The sequence below is a fragment of the Monodon monoceros genome, unplaced genomic scaffold (genome assembly GCF_005190385.1).
Source record: "Monodon monoceros isolate NGI ecotype Baffin Bay Population unplaced genomic scaffold, NGI_Narwhal_1 Super_Scaffold_18, whole genome shotgun sequence".
NCBI lineage: Eukaryota > Metazoa > Chordata > Mammalia > Artiodactyla > Monodontidae > Monodon > Monodon monoceros.
Genome location: NW_021703774.1, coordinates 102,077 through 115,811, shown reverse-complemented (window position 1 = coordinate 115,811; position 13,735 = coordinate 102,077). Strand labels below are relative to the sequence as shown.

The 13,735-nt window shown below is 47.8% G+C and overlaps 1 protein-coding gene across 3 annotated transcripts; it reads right to left on the bottom strand.

Moving 5' to 3' along the window:
- Nucleotides 1-2,083: 2,083 nt before the first annotated feature.
- On the bottom strand, nucleotides 2,084-7,195 carry LOC114899716 (NADH-cytochrome b5 reductase 1). 3 transcript variants are annotated; one of them, XM_029230722.1, is made up of 9 exons: nucleotides 7,129-7,195; nucleotides 6,694-6,843; nucleotides 6,507-6,579; nucleotides 5,881-5,987; nucleotides 5,510-5,639; nucleotides 4,756-4,839; nucleotides 3,791-3,876; nucleotides 3,218-3,317; nucleotides 2,086-2,888 (listed from the first exon to the last, which is right to left on the bottom strand). In XM_029230722.1, the coding sequence occupies exons 1-9, from the start codon at nucleotides 7,141-7,143 to the stop codon at nucleotides 2,716-2,718; spliced, it is 918 nt and encodes a 305-aa protein (XP_029086555.1). In that variant the 5' UTR covers nucleotides 7,144-7,195; the 3' UTR covers nucleotides 2,086-2,715. The 3 variants fall into 3 exon arrangements, with proteins under 3 accessions (XP_029086556.1, XP_029086555.1, XP_029086554.1); XM_029230721.1 differs by having other exon boundaries at nucleotides 7,066-7,163; XM_029230723.1 differs by having other exon boundaries at nucleotides 2,084-3,317; nucleotides 3,739-3,876; nucleotides 7,066-7,163.
- Nucleotides 7,196-13,735: the final 6,540 nt, after the last annotated feature.

The following is a 13,735-nucleotide window of genomic DNA, read 5'->3' as shown; positions in this document are numbered from 1 at the left end:
CGAGGCACGAGGCAGGCAGGCTCCTGGTTAGAAACAGCGCGGCGGCGCTGACTGGTCTTCCTGGGGACTCCCTGCTCCGCCCCGGGCTCCCGCTGCGGCAAGAGGGGGACCGCGGGGTGCTGCAGCCCTCGCCTGGGCGACTGACACTTCTCACTTCTCCCAAGGCTGGTACGTGACCAGTCTATTCTAGATGCAGAGAGAAGGTACTTTAGTATGATCCTGCATGGATGCTTCAGGGCAGTGGGATTAATTCTGGTGCTGGTTAAAAGCGTAGCAGGCTCTGGAGTCACATAGACCCAGGCGTCTGTCCCTGGCCAGACTCTCACCTTGAGCACGTTACCGAACGCTCCACATCATAAGTACCTTGTCTGAAAAACAGAAATAAAATAGTGCTGTTTCACGGGCTCTTTGTCAGGATTGAGATAATTTATGCAGGCTCTTAGTTTGATGCTTGGCAAATCGTAAATGCTTCACAAACGTTAGCTATTATGTGCTGCCCGCTGTATAAAACCCTCAGAAACGTGTGCTGTCCACAGGACTGAGTGTTCTCAGCATGGCGTTACCAGGCTCTTACCTGCTCCCAGGCCTCGTCTTCCTCCACTTTCCCTCTGGCATTTGGGCCTCAATGAACTTGCCTGGTTCTCCAAATGTGAACTTCTCTTCTGCTTCTCAGGCTTTTGCACATGCTGGTCTTTCTGTTGGATTGCTCATGCCCCCATTCTCTGCCAAAGGATCCAAGCAACTTACAATTCCCAGTTCTAGGTTTGGCTTTGGATTGAGACAATCCTAGCTTCATATTCAGGCTCTGCCAGCCACTGACCAGCTGTATGACCTTCTGCATATCCTTAATCTCAGACTCACAGGATTATAATAAGGATTCAATTACATAATGATCATTTAGCACAGCGCCTGCTACGAGGCTGTTAACTAAAAAACTTTTTTTCTTCTCTTCCTCGTTCTCAGAATCTTTTCCAAACCCTTCCCATCTGCACCTTGTATCTCTTCTATAGTATTAACCACACTGTGTTGTAATTATTTATCGCTGTCTTACTCTAGACGATGAGTTGTTTGGGGTCTAAGAACAGTCTTGGTCATGGTTGAATCCTCAGGACCTAGCACAGTGCTTGGCATGTGGCAGGTCCTTAATGTTTGTATATTGAGTGGATAAGGCAGGAACCCGTGCGAGACAAGGAATGAGCTTCTGTGTAGGAAATTCTCTTTGCTGGGCTGCTTCACTGTGTGAGCCCAACAACCCTAGGCAAGATTTTCCTTTTTGGAGGTGAGGTAGCCGAGTGTGTCTCACAAAGCCCAGTACACACACACACCAGCTGATCCAGACATGTCTGATGGAATACCAGTAACACAATTTAGTGACGGTTCTACCCTGGGGAGCATCCACAAGCCTTTCTTCCAGGGGCCCCAGGGGAAGCAGTATACAGTTCCATGCAGAAAAACAATGCCGACCTTCCTCCTGACCTGATGCATTGTTCTGTTCCAGTGTGACTAAGAGAAGATCTGAAGAGGTGGCCCTGGTGTGACGCTGGGAGGGAGTGGACTGGGCCAGGCTGTTGGAGCAGGAGAAGGGCGGTCAGGACAGATGTACCTGGGGGCCAACTCTGTCCAGGCACCAACCAGTCTGGCTAGGGCTGGTGGTGTCAGGTTACTTTTTAAAGGACAAGGCTTCTCTTCCAAATAGAAAGACAATACTTTGACTTATTTGCCAGGTACCCTGAAGGATAAATGCAGTGAAGAAAGGGCCAAGAGAAGGAAGGAGGGAAGGAGTGGCCAAAGCAAGGACCACTGTGAGGGGTACCTGGGATCCAAAAGCTTCCCTCTCACTTGTATTCTCCTTCCTCCACCTTAAAAGTCCTCCAGGGAGAAGCTGAGCTTCTGGCTCTGCAGAGACAGCTGCTAAGATGAGTGTGGAGTTTGGTGGCAGCTCACATTTCAGCACAGGGTACAACCGCTCAAAGGTTCTTTGGAAGACCCGGGGGAAATTCTGTGCTGGGAAACCCTTCCTCCCAAGATTCTCAGGCATGAAAAGCCTTGGAAAAAAGGACCCCAGACACAACCACCGCTTCGGTAGAACACAAGGGCCTTAGCCCCATTTATTTGCATAAGCCAAAGGTTTCTGCCACAGTAACAGTCTTAGATCGTGGGGAGCCCTTTCCCTCCAGCCTCGGCAGGGGCAGAGGGAGACAGACACACAAACACGTCTTTCAGATCCCTTTCTCTGAGGTCTGAAGAGACCATCTCCTCCTCTCCTGTTGCCTCTAAAAGATTAGCTTTCTAAGTCTGCACCCCCCACCGCACACAGAGTCTGCTATGGGTTAAGCACCAAATGTTAAATCAAACCCATTAAACAGGCTGCTCTTTAACCACAGACACAAAGAAGAGTGTGATGCCACGAAGGAACTGGCCAGTCTTGGAACAAATGTACATGCTCCCTTCTTTCTGACCCGTGGAAGAGTCTGCTCCTTGAGCCTGACCTGGATGTTTCATCACAGGGAGACTGGGGAGCCTTCCAGGGGATGACTCGGCTTTGGCCCTCTTCCACGGCTCTAAGGATGTTGTTCCCGCAGGGACCATCCAGATTCCAGCTCCGGAGAAAGACAAAAAGGCTGACACTGTCAGGAAGGGCATCTAGGGCTTATAGCATTTGAGGGCTGACTGGGGGCAAGTGCCGGCAGTGGGACCAGGGAAGTGAGGGGATGCTCAGTAGGTAAATCGCATCCTTTGCGAGTAGCCCAGTTTGTCCAAGTTGGGATGGCAGGCCAGCTGCACCATCGGGGGTGGCCCACAGAGCAGCAGCAGCACATCCTCCCCTGGGGCGGGCAGGTGCTCCTGGATCATGTCGGCAGACACAAAGCCCTTGCTGTAGGCCCAATCTGCATGGGGAGAGGAGAGAATGACACTCCAGATGCATGCTGGCAGTGGGGTGCCGTGCGGGGCCGGGGTGGGGTGGTGGCAGTCCAGAAAGGCTCCTGAGAGGGTACAGAGCTGTAGCGGCAGCTGGACGGGTCTACTCAGCCTGCTTCAGCGGCACGGCCAGCCCTGCACCCACCCGGTAAACAGGAACCGCGGGGAAGAGTCCAGGAGACCACTGTGTCCATGAGCTCAGAGTTTGGCAGTGTCGGGCAGGGTCGGTTTCACTGAAACCAGAAACCACAGATGGGCGAGGCCCTGATTTAGGGATGTCCAGAAATGGGGAGGGTACCTTCTGGGGGGTGATCCAGAGTGAACCAGAGCGTAAAGTGGTCGGGGTGTCGGGCCTGCAGCTCCTCTAAGTCCTCCCGTAAGATTATGTCCTTTTCAGTCTGAAATGAAGAGGAGAAGCAAAGTCTTTAGGAACATTCTCAGGTTCCTAAGCACAACAACATAAAGTTCTCTGCTGTAACAACTTTCCAACCAGGAAAGAAAAAGAAAACGGAAGTTCTAGGGAATAAGCAAGGGTTTTAGGGAGTTAGGATGAGGGGAGGCAGAGTGGAACAGCCTTTATTTACACAGTATGAAGGAATAAAGACAGAATATTTAACAAAGGAGACTCAAGGAGCAAGTTTCTATACTCAGGACTAGACTCCTTAAATGTTTTCTTTTTTTCTTTCCTTGCGGGCCAGGGAGGGAATGTGGCTCAGTGCTCTGTCCTCCTTATTGTGGAAGAGGACCCTCTACCCGCAGGGAGGCCTTGGCCAGAGGCTGAGCCAGGCACTGGGCTAGTTTTGCCCGTTGGTACCATACCTCTCCCCACACAGTAACTCTGAAGTCCCAGGACTGAGAAAAGCAACGCAACCTGGTTGGCAAAAAGCAGAAAGCACTGGGTTGGATCTTCTGGGTCTTTCAGGATGGCCTGGATCAGCTGCAGCATTGGGGTGATTCCTGCACACAGATGCCCCACGGTGAGATGCGGTGGCCACCCTCCCCATCCCTGCTCCTTAGCTGCCCAACCCTTTCATCTTAATTCTACTCACTCACCCCTTCACTCTGTTTTCCTTTGTGTCCTAATTCTCTACACTCCCCCTGTGTCTTCACAGCACCTACATTTCTAGACAGATAGGCCCTGTACCCCAAACTCACTAAAATTCATATCTGGTAGGTGAATTGTGGTCACGTGCTCAAAATTCACATAAATTCATATTGCTGAAATCCTTCTAAGGAACCAATCCAAGACTCTCTGGAAGTCCCTTGGAGGCTAAGGCTCCAGTATCACAGATGACTGCAAGTACCTACTGATTCAATGCTGAGATGCCTGGAGCCCTGGACATGCAGGTTAAGTGCACGTGCTTTGGAACTGAGCAGAGCTGCACACTAACCCTGCCTCTACCCATGTGGAAACGATTCAACCTCTCTGAACCTCTGTGTTCCCATCCGTAAAATGGGAAAGCTTGTACCTATGTCATAGACACATAAAGAGTCCAGCAGAGTGTCTAACACAGGGAAATGCCCAATGTTAATTTTCTGTCTTCTCCACTGTCCTATTCTTAGCTGCTTCTCTGTTCTCACCTAAAATTTATTAGATTCATTCCATCTGAGGTCTCGGGAGAGCCCACATGATTTGTTTCTCTCATTCTGTCAGTTAAAATAGATTTTGGGGGGTTTCTACCTGATTATGATTTTGTTTTGCAGCAACTGGGGAGCTCTAGGCATTGCTGGGGATGCCCTGATTAAATTTGGCCATGATTACCAAACCTTCTGAGCGTCACCTGGAAGCTGCCACGGCAACAGTCACAATGGTGGGAGGGAGCAGGGGACAAGAACCTGTGCCACCGGCAATCATTCCCAGTTTCCTGGCCACTCGCGGTTCTGGTGGAGACTTCTTGTTGGGCTGAATGCTAAACGTCCCTGAGAAGTCGAGTGGAGAGAGTGGTGAAAGAACAGTCAATTCAGGGAACTAAGTAAACAAATGCAAAATCGAAAATACGTCCCAGGCCAGTTCTGCAGCTGCTGTGGAATCTGATCCTGGAGCTTAGGTGTTGAGCCAGCCCTGACAACAAGACACTTCAGGGGCAATGGGGCCAGGACTGTCTGTCCCATATTGTGAGCTACGAGTCAGTTTAGGAACACACAGTGAGTCACAAGCTGACTCCCACAGAGGGTCACTCCCTGCTCAGGGCGACAGGCATGAGGCCAGGTGTGAATCTATTTTCCCAAGTGGCACAGAGCAGCTCCCAGGCTTGCTAATGCACCCAGCTGTTCCCACTGGAAGGGCTGAACGTAATCTCTGGCCCTCTGCATAGCTCGGCCTGAGGGGCGGCTCTCTGAGGGAGAGAAAGAGAGGCCCGCGTTTGCATTAGTCATCTCCAGGGCTGTCACAGTGGGTGAATTCATGTGGATGGAGAACGGATCCCTGTGTCAAGAGGGGCTGAGGAACACGCCTTTCTATAACGTCAGGGCTGTGTTTACAGGAGGGGCAGCTGGCCCTTACCCATGTGCACACACACACATGGACACACAGAACCACACCGTGTGGAGAGGATGCCGGGCACCAGAGACGTGGGAGCTAGGCCATTACCTTTCCCAGCGTAAGTGAGCAACCCACTTGGCCCCCGAAACTCCACCACGTCCCCAGTCTTCAGGCTATCCAGGTACTGAGACATCTTTCCCCCCTCAGGAAATTTGGGGTGCACACCCTTCAGGTAGACCTGATAAGACAGAATGGAAAGTACTTTGTTTGGAATGTCCCTGGTTTCTGAGCCCCCTGTTGACTGAACCTGCCTGAAGCAGGGCAGGGATGACACACATGCTCTCTCTTCCCATTCCACATACTTTCTTCATGTCCACAAAAGACACGCATCTCCTCCTATCAAACACATCTTGGAAGTTTCTACAGATCCCAGAGGGAGGAGGATAAGGGGCTCCTGGGGCTCCTTCCAACCTTCTTACCTTGATGACAAGATCCACATAGCCTTGGTCCTCATCGCTGGTGACGGGAGTGTACGGCCTGATGACCAGGCTGCCATCGATCCGGGCAGAGAGGTAGACATGTTTGCCTGGGGACCACGTGCAGAGCTACATAAGGGCTCCTGTGGAGGTGCTGCATTCCTGTTACCTTTCAAAATAATCTGGGAGGTTTGAGAGGACAGAAGCGTCTTGCTCCGTGCTGGGGTCCCAGCGAGCAACCAAGCAGGAAGGATTCACCCCTTTGAGCCCCCAGTTGGATCTCTCATAAACTCCCCTCTGCTGAGATTCTTATCAATGACTGCCCAGGACCTTAGCAGTGAGTTGAGGGTCTGGGCAATGGGGAAAAGATTAGTGCTTGCTCAGCGGGGATATAAGCAAATCCTGCAGGAAGGAGGGAGGACTGCTGAGAGTTGAAGATGTCTGGGGGCACAGAAGCCACACCCTAGAGTGGCCCAGGGCACCTCACAGCCTGGAGGATATGCAGCCTGGTGGGGAAAGGGTGATGGGGTGGGGAGGCACAAGACTGAAGCAGCGCGTTTCAGGAGACCCCAGAAGGGGGCTCACCCTATTAGAATACCAGGGAAAGGAGCCCGCGCCGCAGTTCTTACCCACAGGCAGCCCCAGAACGTGGTGGGCGGTGGGCAGGGCAAAGCGGAACCTCTTGGTATTGTGGTTCACGGTCTGGAGGATGGATGACAAGCGTCTCACCAGGCAGGTCTGGTGTCGCCAACTCCCTGGGGCATCCCAACCACAGCCGAGCGGAACTCCGGTCCCCTCCGCTACTCCACAACTCACTGTCTTGTCTAGCAGTCGCAGCAGGTACTTCTCATCGGGGTCCAGGAGCGTGATCCGCGGCCGGCGGGACCTCCGCACCAGGTAGGAGCCCAGAGCCAGGCCGAGCAGAGTCAGCAGCCCCACCCCCAGGGAGGCCAGCAGGACTGGGCTCTGCGGGCAGAGGGGGCAGCGTGACCGTCGCGCCGGGGAAGAGCCCAGGGCGTGGGCGGTGACGGGCCCCTACGACCTGTCCCCCGGGTGGCGACCCCGAACTCCAGCGCAGGAGCAAGCCGAGCTCAGGGGGCAGCCTGGGTGGGGTCCCCAGCGCGAGCGTGCGGTACCGAGACCCCGGCATCCGGGGCGGGGTCGGCGGTGAGAGCCCCTGGTCCGGACCTGAGTGCCGGGAACCAGAAGGGGCGGAGTCCCCTGGTACGGGATACGGAGCGAGGGTCTCACCGGCTGCAACCCCATTTTCTAGAGCCGCGTCCTCCACCTCGCAGCCAGCGCCCAGATCCCACAATGCGCCGCGGGGCGGGCAGGAGGCGGGGCATGGAGGGGCGGGGCGGGGCGGGGGCCGGTGGGGGCGGAGTCACTCCGCGCCCCACCTCTTTCCTCCGGACTCGGCTCCCAGGTACTCCTACAAGGAGGGGCTGCACCTCCAGACCCTCCTCCCCAGCCTTCTGTTCCTGCTACTAAGACCACTTGGCGTCGAACAGGGAGGGAGTCCTGTCAAACGTAGAACCACACCAAGCTGGAACTGGAAATCTCCAAGTCTGCAAATTGCTTAGCAGGGAGGAATCTGGCGTTCAGAGAGAGACAGGCTCAAAGTAGAGCAGGAGGGCCTGAAACTGATCATTGTGTTGTCACGTTAGTTCTTCAAAGGGCAGACTTTCAACCAGAGGATTCACAGGCTGGCCAAGTCTCCTCGGGAATGACAGTGGCATCTTCATTTCCTGCTTCCGTGACTGGTTTTGCTCACATGGCCAGGCCCTCATGCCATCAGGCTCATTCAGGAGCTCCTTTTGGGTCCCGATCAAGCTTCTCATCTGGATCTGGGTTCTCCAGCCCCCGGGGCCAAAGACCTGGCTGTGGGGGCAGACTGGACTGAATCAGAACCTGGACGACTTCCTCAACTTCTTTCTGATTCCTGTCTACAGATAGATAAGTGCTATGAGACATGTAATGTGCTTAACATGTGGCCTGTCATAGAACAAAACACTCAACAGATACCAGCTGCTACAATGACTCTCTGCAGACAGTGACGATGCCCGGCTAGAGATTCGAGCTGAGCCCTGCTGGCAGCAGAGGCGGGGGACAGGAGGAGACGGTAACAGGTGCTGAGGGCCAGGAGCCACACATCGGCCGAGATGCCCATTCCCTCTCATACCCAGTTCCCAGCCTGGTTGACGTTTGCTCTTTTTTTTTTTGCGGTACGCGGGCCCTTCACTGTTGTGGCCTCTCCCGTTGCGGAGCACAGGCTCCGGAAGCGCAGGCTCAGCGGCCATGGCTCACGGGCCCAGCCGCTCCGCGGCATGTGGGATCTTCCCGGACCGGGGCACGAACCTGTGTCTCCTGCATCGGCAGGCGGACTCTCTACCACTGCGCCACCAGGGAAACCCTGACGTTTGCTCTTGATTTCTCCTGAGGCCTCTCTCCCTAGCCTGTAGATGCCCGTCTTCTTCTCACTGTGCGTTCACATGGTCTTCGCTCTGTGTGTGTCTGAGTTGGCAACCTTTTTCTGTTTGGGTCAGATGGTAAATATTTTGGTGGCATACGGCCTGTGTAACAATTATTCTGCTTTGCTGTTGTAGCATGAAAGCAGCCACAGATAATACGTAAATGGATAAAAGTTACTACGTTCTAATAAAATTTTACTTACAAAAACAGGTAGTAGATCCTCATCCAGGATTGCCAAAATCCCTCAAATAAGCTGATACGCAACCCCTTACAGACCCACAGAAAAGTACTCAGAGACTGTTCTGGGAGGCCGTCCAGACTCTCCAGTCTGGATTTGGACACAGAGAGACACCCCCAAGTGACCCAAAGGACACTGCTTAGGTGACGAGCACTGACCTCCAGCCTACCCAACAGAGAAGTCACCTGATTCCTGCCCAGGCCTGCACGTGGCCCCATCCGCCACCATCCAGCCATGTTCCAGGCCAGCTCAGAATGGTCTTCACCAGACTGGACAATGCGTGGTGAAGCTCCAGGCTCAGAAGAGCCCCCTAATTCCAGCCTCCTGAGACAACCACCCTTCTCAGTCATGTATACGTCTAAGAAAGATAAAAATTCCCATGTTCCATGCATTTTGTGTTGACCAGTAAAATGAAAGCAAAGTCTTAGGGTGAGGTTTCCGTTTAAAAATTCCAAAAAGAGCTTTTTCAGCTGACAAAAACCTTTTTTGCATTGGCCTGGTAACTCTTCTTCACCTTGTTATTTTGCTATGGCTCTCAATCAGACGCTATGTATATATTTGTTCAGCTGTTCTAGTTGTCTTCACTGAGAAGTCTCAAATTACCTAGATTGCTATTATAAAAAAACTTTTATGTACGACTTGAAGAGATCTTCAAGACACAACCATTAAATGAAAACACTCAGGTTTCAATACAGTAGATTCACTACAAAATTATTAATTAATGCAAAAAAAATCTACACATTTCTGTTCAGTGTAATTACAAATAAAGAAACTACAGAAGATTCTGTTACTGGTGGTTTGTCTGATTATGAGCCCTGTAAAAACTCTCCTGATTAAAACAACTATATATGTGACTCTGAAGGACATTGATTTTCTCTGTGTCCCATTGATTTTTCTCTTAGGTGACTTTCTTCTCGGCTTCTCCTTTGAGCAAAGTGACTGTAGGGAGAAACTTCCACAGTAGGTAAGACTTGGGTTTTGGCCTCAAATAATGTGGAGGTGACTCTTAGTTTTGCCTCTTTTAGGAATTTATATAAATGGGATCGTACAGTATGTGGTCTTTTGTATCTAGCTTGTTTTCTGCGTTATGTTTGTGAGATTTATCCGTATTGTTGTGAGAGTAGTTTATTCATTTTCATTGCTGAGTACTGTTCCGTTGTATGATTAGATCAAATTTATTTACCCGGTCTACTACTGACGTTCGTTTGGGTTGCCTCCAATTTGTGACCATTACAAATAATGCTCCTGTATACACTGTCGTACATGTCTCCTGGGGCACAGGTCCTTGAATGAGTGTTTACCTAGGAATGGGATTGCCCCATCGTCAGGTGCATGATATTTGATGCAGTGGATTCTGCAAACAGTTTCCCAAAGTGATTGGGCCGGTTTGCACTTCCACCAGTAGTGATGAGAGAAGTCTTGCTTTTCCACATCAGAAGTTGACAAATATTTTCTGTAAAGGGCCAGACAGTAAATAGTCTAGATTTTGTGAACTATACAGCCTCTGTGGCTGCTATTCAACTCTGGCCTTGCAGCATGAAAGCGGTCCTAGACAATGTATAGACAGGTGATCATGGCTGTGCTCCGATACAGCTGTGTTTGCAAAGCAGTTGGTGGACTGTGTTTGGTCCATGGGCCATAGTTTACCAATCCTTGTTCTCTGATACATCCTTTCCGACATGCGGCACTTCTGTCTTTTTAGTTTTAGCCATTTAAATTTTTATTCGCTGTTCCCTGAGGAGAAATGAGATGAGCTCCTTTTGAAACACTTCTTCTTTTGCAAAGTTCCTTGTTGAAGTTTTTGGCCCACTGGGTTGCCTGCCTTTTTCTCATTCATCTGTACTAGTTCTTTATACATTTCTGGGTGGACGTTCCTTGTTCTATGTACTACAATACTCCTCCCACTGCGTGGCTTGCCATTTCTTTCTCTTCATGATGTTTCTTCATATGCCATTAAATTCAGCCTATATTGAAGATTTCTTTCCTTATATTTTCATTGCTTTTTGTTTCTTCTAGTTTACTAAATTCTTATGATGGATGCTTACCTTTTTGATTTTTAGTCTTGTTTATTTTATAATTTATAGTCTCACTTATTTTCACTTAAGCCTAAAAATTTCCTTCAAGAACAGGATTAACTGCATGACCCAACTTTTCCTATTAGTAATTCCATTATGGTTCAGTTCTAAATATTTTCTAACTTCCATTACTATTTTTCTTTAGCTTATGAATTATTTAGAAATATGTGTGTATGTTAAAAAATATGGGTTTAAAAATCTTTCTTTTTATCATTAATTTAGAAAACAGGTAGGTTAGAAGCTAATTGTATTGTTGTCAGTGAACTTGGGGTGTCACTTCAATTCTTCGGGACTTGTTGAGATGCTTCCTGGTCAATTTTCATGTATGTTCCATGTATGCCTTTAAAAAAATTATAAAGGATGCAATGTTCTATACGTGCCCATTGGATCAAGCTGGTTGATTGTATTCCAACCTTACTAATTTTGTTTTTTGGCTGGGGAGAGTATTGTAGATCTATCAGTTACTGAGATATGTTAGAATCTCCCACTACGATGGTGAATTTAGCAATTTCTCCTTGGGTGTTTTGTTAATACTAATTTTGTCTCCTTGAGGTAAAGTCTACAGTTAAATACATTGTTTTAGCTCCCTAATAAGGTTCATGTTTCATCAAACAACCTCTAAGATATCTCGATCTTCTTTATCTCTGGTGATGCTTCTTTTTTTCTCCCCCTTAATGTCTGTCTTGTCGGATATCATTTATTTTAGTTGTATTAGCCAGGTATATCTTTTTTCCATGCTGTTTCTTCCAGCTTTTCTGTTATTAGGTTATCTCTTTTCTGTTATTAGGTTATCTCTATTAGGTTATCTCTTTTCTGTTATTAGGTTATCTCTCTATTAGGTTTTCTGTTATCTCTTATAAATAGGAAAAGCTGTATATTTTTTTAAATTAAGACAATCTTTTTTAGCTAATGAGTTTGGTTCATTTTCATCTATCAGGTAATATTTATATTTATGAATTTATGCTATTACATCAAGTATCTTCTACTTTTCTTTTTTCTCCCTCTCTTTTTGCCTTTCAGGAGACCTGGTTGAATTTTTCTTTTCTTTCTCATTACTTTTTTTTTTTTCTCTCCCTCTCTCTGGTTTTGGCAGTAAACACTCTTTCTAGCCTTTGGAGTTATCCTAGAAATTTAACGTGAATATTTTAACCTAATATTTGAAGTTAATACAATAATGATTTTTTTTTCTTCTGGTTCTCACTATGGTGTCTTATTTCCTTGTGTGTTTTGTGATTTTTTTTTTTTTTTTTTTACTATGAGCTTCTATTCTTTAGAACTTTGTGAGGATTCTTTGAGTCCTAAATGCTTCAAAAGATTTGTATTTGCCTTTTCCGGGCATCTTGACGGAAATTACCAACTTGAGTAGTGGCCAATTGAAAATATTATCTTGGCTGGAGATTTTTGAGATCACCTCGTAGTGTTGATTCAGGTGGCTGCAAATCTACACAAGGGACAGCTTGTATTTGGGAATATCAGGGGAGGTATTTTCCCCTCTAGTAGATTTTGTTTCTGTCCCGTTCAGTGGTGTGTATTTTTCCCTAGTTCTCTCTGTTGAATGTGCAGCCCTTGCTGTTGCGTCTTTACGTGGTTGTCTCCCGTATCTTGAAATCCTAGGTTATCCTGACCTTCTCCCGTCCCTTGCACCCTGCTCAGCCCAGTGTCACAGGCACTTGACTAATTCCCTCAGGACAAAAGCCAGTTTCAGGCCTTATTTACCTATCTGGAGTCCTAGTTTTGTTTAATTTTTTGGTCTCTGAGAATTTCTCATATTGTTTTCATTCCAGTGATACACATAACAACGGCTTTTAAGTGTTATGTGTAGCATATTTAGTTGTTTTAATCAGGAGAGTTTTTATAGGGTTCATAGTCAGACAAACCACCAGTAACAGAATCTTCTGTAGCTTCTTTATTTGTAATTACACTGAACAGAAATGTGTAGATTTTCCTTTGCATTAATTAATAATTTTGTAATGAATCTACTGTATTGAAGCCTGAGTGTTTTCATTTAATGGTTGTGTCTTGAAGATCTCTTCAAGTCGTACATAAAAGTTTTTTTATAATAGCAATCTAGGTAATTTGAAACTTCTCAGTGAAGACAACTAGAACAGCTGAACAAAATATACATAGCATCTGATTGAGAGCCATAGCAAAATAATAAGGTAAAGAATTACCAGGCCAATGCAAAAAAGGTTTTTGTCAGCTGAAAAAGCCCTTATTGGAATTTTTAAATGGAAACCTCACCCTAAGACTTTGCTTTCATTTTACTGGTCAACACAAAATGCATGGAACATGGGAATTTTTATCTCTCTTAGATGTATACATGGTATCCCATGATGTTATTCTGTTTCTAATGAAATGGGAGAATAAATATCCCAGTAAGAGACAATTAGTTATATTCAAAGATTTCTTTCATAAGTTTAAATTTAGGAAATATTTCAAAACTAAAAAAAGACTACAAACCTCCTCATTTATGTTTTTTTTAAAAAAATATTTATTTATTTGGTTGCACTGGGTCTTAGTTGTAGCAGGCAGGCTCCTTAGTTGCGGCATGCATGTGGGATCTACTTTCCTGATCAGGGATCAAACCTGGGCCCCCTGCATTGGGAGCGTGGAGTCTTATCCACTATGCCACCAGGGAAGTCCCTTTATTTATGTTTTTTTTGGGTTTTTTTTGCGGTACGCAGGCCTCTCGCTGTTGTGGCCTCTCCTGTTGCAGAGCACAGGCTCGGGACGCGCAGGCTCAGAGGCCATGGCTCACGGGCCCAGCCGCTCTGCGGCATGTGGGATCTTCCCGGACCGGGGCAGAAACCCGCGTCCCCTGCATAGGCAGGCGGACCCCGAACCACTGCGCCACCAGGGAAGCCCCTATCTATTTCTTTATCACATTTTCTTTATCCATAATAGTGTTGTTTTGACAAGGCCATCTATCTAAAAACTGTAGCCTTCTAACAGGGCATAACTTTTTGAACTAAAAACTTTTCTCCTCCCCCTCTCTTCCCCACTTTGAATCTTCTCCCAATTTTTGCTCTCTTTTCCCTCCCTCTTTCTTCTCTGGGAACCAAAAAACAAAAAA

Bases quoted from the DNA above. Each gene is read 5' to 3' on its own strand.
- LOC114899716 (XM_029230721.1), bottom strand. From the start codon at position 7,143: ATGGGGTTGCAGCCGGTGAGACCCTCGCTCCGTATCCCGTACCAGGGG. The intron at 5,988-6,506 runs GTAAGAACTGCG...CGTGGTCCCCAG, and splicing joins CGTTCTGGGGCTGCCTGTGG to GCAAACATGTCTACCTCTCT. The intron at 5,640-5,880 runs GTAAGAAGGTTG...CTGTCTTATCAG, and splicing joins ATGTGGATCTTGTCATCAAG to GTCTACCTGAAGGGTGTGCA.